The sequence below is a fragment of the Temnothorax curvispinosus genome, unplaced genomic scaffold, assembly GCF_003070985.1.
Source record: "Temnothorax curvispinosus isolate PA1 unplaced genomic scaffold, ASM307098v1 QBEX01017983.1, whole genome shotgun sequence".
NCBI lineage: Eukaryota > Metazoa > Arthropoda > Insecta > Hymenoptera > Formicidae > Temnothorax > Temnothorax curvispinosus.
The window spans coordinates 1-1,980 of NW_020227763.1; the positions used below are offsets into that span (position 1 = coordinate 1).

Consider the following 1,980-nt stretch of genomic DNA (forward strand, 5'->3'; position numbering starts at 1 on the left):
TATATAAAATTTTGAATCAAAGTAAAATAATTTTCTGTTTTCTTTTTAATTATAGCGAATCTATTAGACTCAGCATCTAACGTCCAAAAAAGCCTAGCTGTAGTAGAATGTTACTTAGAGAGCGGTTTAGTGGATTTGAATGAAGGAACAAATGAAGGAACGAATGAAGGAACGAATGAAGGAACAAATGAAGGAACAAATATAGGAACGAATATAGGATCGAATGAAGGAACAAATGAAGGAACGAATGAAGGAACAAATGTAGGAACGAATATAGGAACGAATGAAGGAAGGAATGAAAGAAGGAATGAAGGAAGGAATGAAGGAAGGAATGAAGGAAGGAATGAAGGAAGGAATGAAGGAAGGAATGAAGGAAGGAATGAAGGAAGGAATGAAGGTACGAATGAAGGAACGAATGAAGGAACGAATGAAGGAACGAATATAGGAACGAATGAAGGACAGAATGAAGGAACAAATGAAGGAACGAATGAAGGAACGAATGAAGGAACGAATATAGGAACGAATGAAGGAACGAATGAAGGAACGAATGAAGGACAGAATGAAGGAACGAATGAAGGAGAAAACGCATAAAGAAATATTTGTCAAAAGTATCAGTGCAACTATATTGATCATTTTTATTTTACTGCAATATTCTCTATGTATAAAATAATTATCTATTTCCTAGTATTTCTATATAGTTATCAGCTAAATTAGAACCAATGTATTGTTCTAACAATAAATATCATGCATATAATAGTCTACTTTTTTCAGAGCATTTTCCTGAAATCTTACTTTTGATATTAACCATAAGTAGATAACATTATTCTTAATTAGTTATTGGTAAAATAAATAGAATCTGTTCAAGTTGAATTTTTTATGAACACTAACCAATCTAATTATAAGTAAATTATTTTCAATATATTAAAATATATAAAGTCTCTCTATGCTCTCTCTCTTTATATTTTATACTAGCTGGTTACCCGGGCTTCGCCCGAGAGTTGTTTTTCTTCAAACGACTTCATTTGTGTTTCAATATTCTAAGTAAAAAAATGCCTTTATCAGGCAATGACTTATCAGGCAATTGCAAAGAATCCTTTATATTTATTTGCAAAAAATCCTTTATATCCTCAAAAGTTAATTAAATTTTTAAACCGATTTAAAAAAAAAAATAAATTATTATCAAAAAATAATACACATCGTGGCAATTAAACCCATTCTCGAAAAATTAATAAAATTAAACCGGTTTTAACTAAAGCAATAAATCGGTAGATTAATGTAAAAGCATTCCTCGGAAAATTCTAGTAATACGTATTTCAAAAAAGATGTGAAATCTTTAAATTGCGCCAATTGCAAAGAGAATATATATACTTTGAAAAATAATTGTTGTGCTATTTTTAAAAAATAAAAGTCAAGTAGTACGTATCTTTGTATTCCCATTCAAGGGTCTTCTCGTTCCAACCCAAGCTTTCTTTTTAACATAATTATAATATTACAAAAAAATTATTTTAATCACAAAGAATTAAAGAGATAACAGTACAAAATAAAAATATTTAATTAAAATAAAATAAATAAATTTTTTTTGTAAAAAAACTTGGCGCTGCTAGACCTTGAAATTTAATAAAGTACTAAAAATTTGATTGAATTTAATAAAGCACTACATTTTTGATTGATTAAAAAAGCAATTTAGGGAAGTATGCAGCAAGAGTCAAAAAGGAGCGCCAAGTTTTTTTGAATCAATTGTACGATGAAACAAAGATATTTATTTGGTTATAATGTTTACAGTCCTTTGAATCTGAATCCTTTAAACGAAATTGGACAATTCGTTGAATCTAAGTTTATCAAATTTTATCTTTCTTCCTATTTTTATCCGACACTGTATACTTGTCGTAACTTTTCGTTGGATCAAAAGGTTACCATCTACTCACTGGAAAAATGTATTTGTTCCTCTCGTACCATGATCTAATGAGAAATAACATAAAA

At 28.8% G+C, this 1,980-nt stretch overlaps 1 protein-coding gene across 1 annotated transcript; it reads left to right on the forward strand.

The window, feature by feature from the left end:
• Window positions 1–55: 55 nt before the first annotated feature.
• LOC112468007 (hyphally-regulated protein-like) lies at window positions 56–591 on the forward strand (the record flags this gene model as incomplete). The annotated part of the gene is made up of 1 exon (XM_025036996.1): window positions 56–591. A coding segment is annotated over one exon (536 nt), but the record flags the coding sequence as incomplete, so codon positions are not given.
• Between the last annotated feature and the right edge of the window lie 1,389 nt (window positions 592–1,980).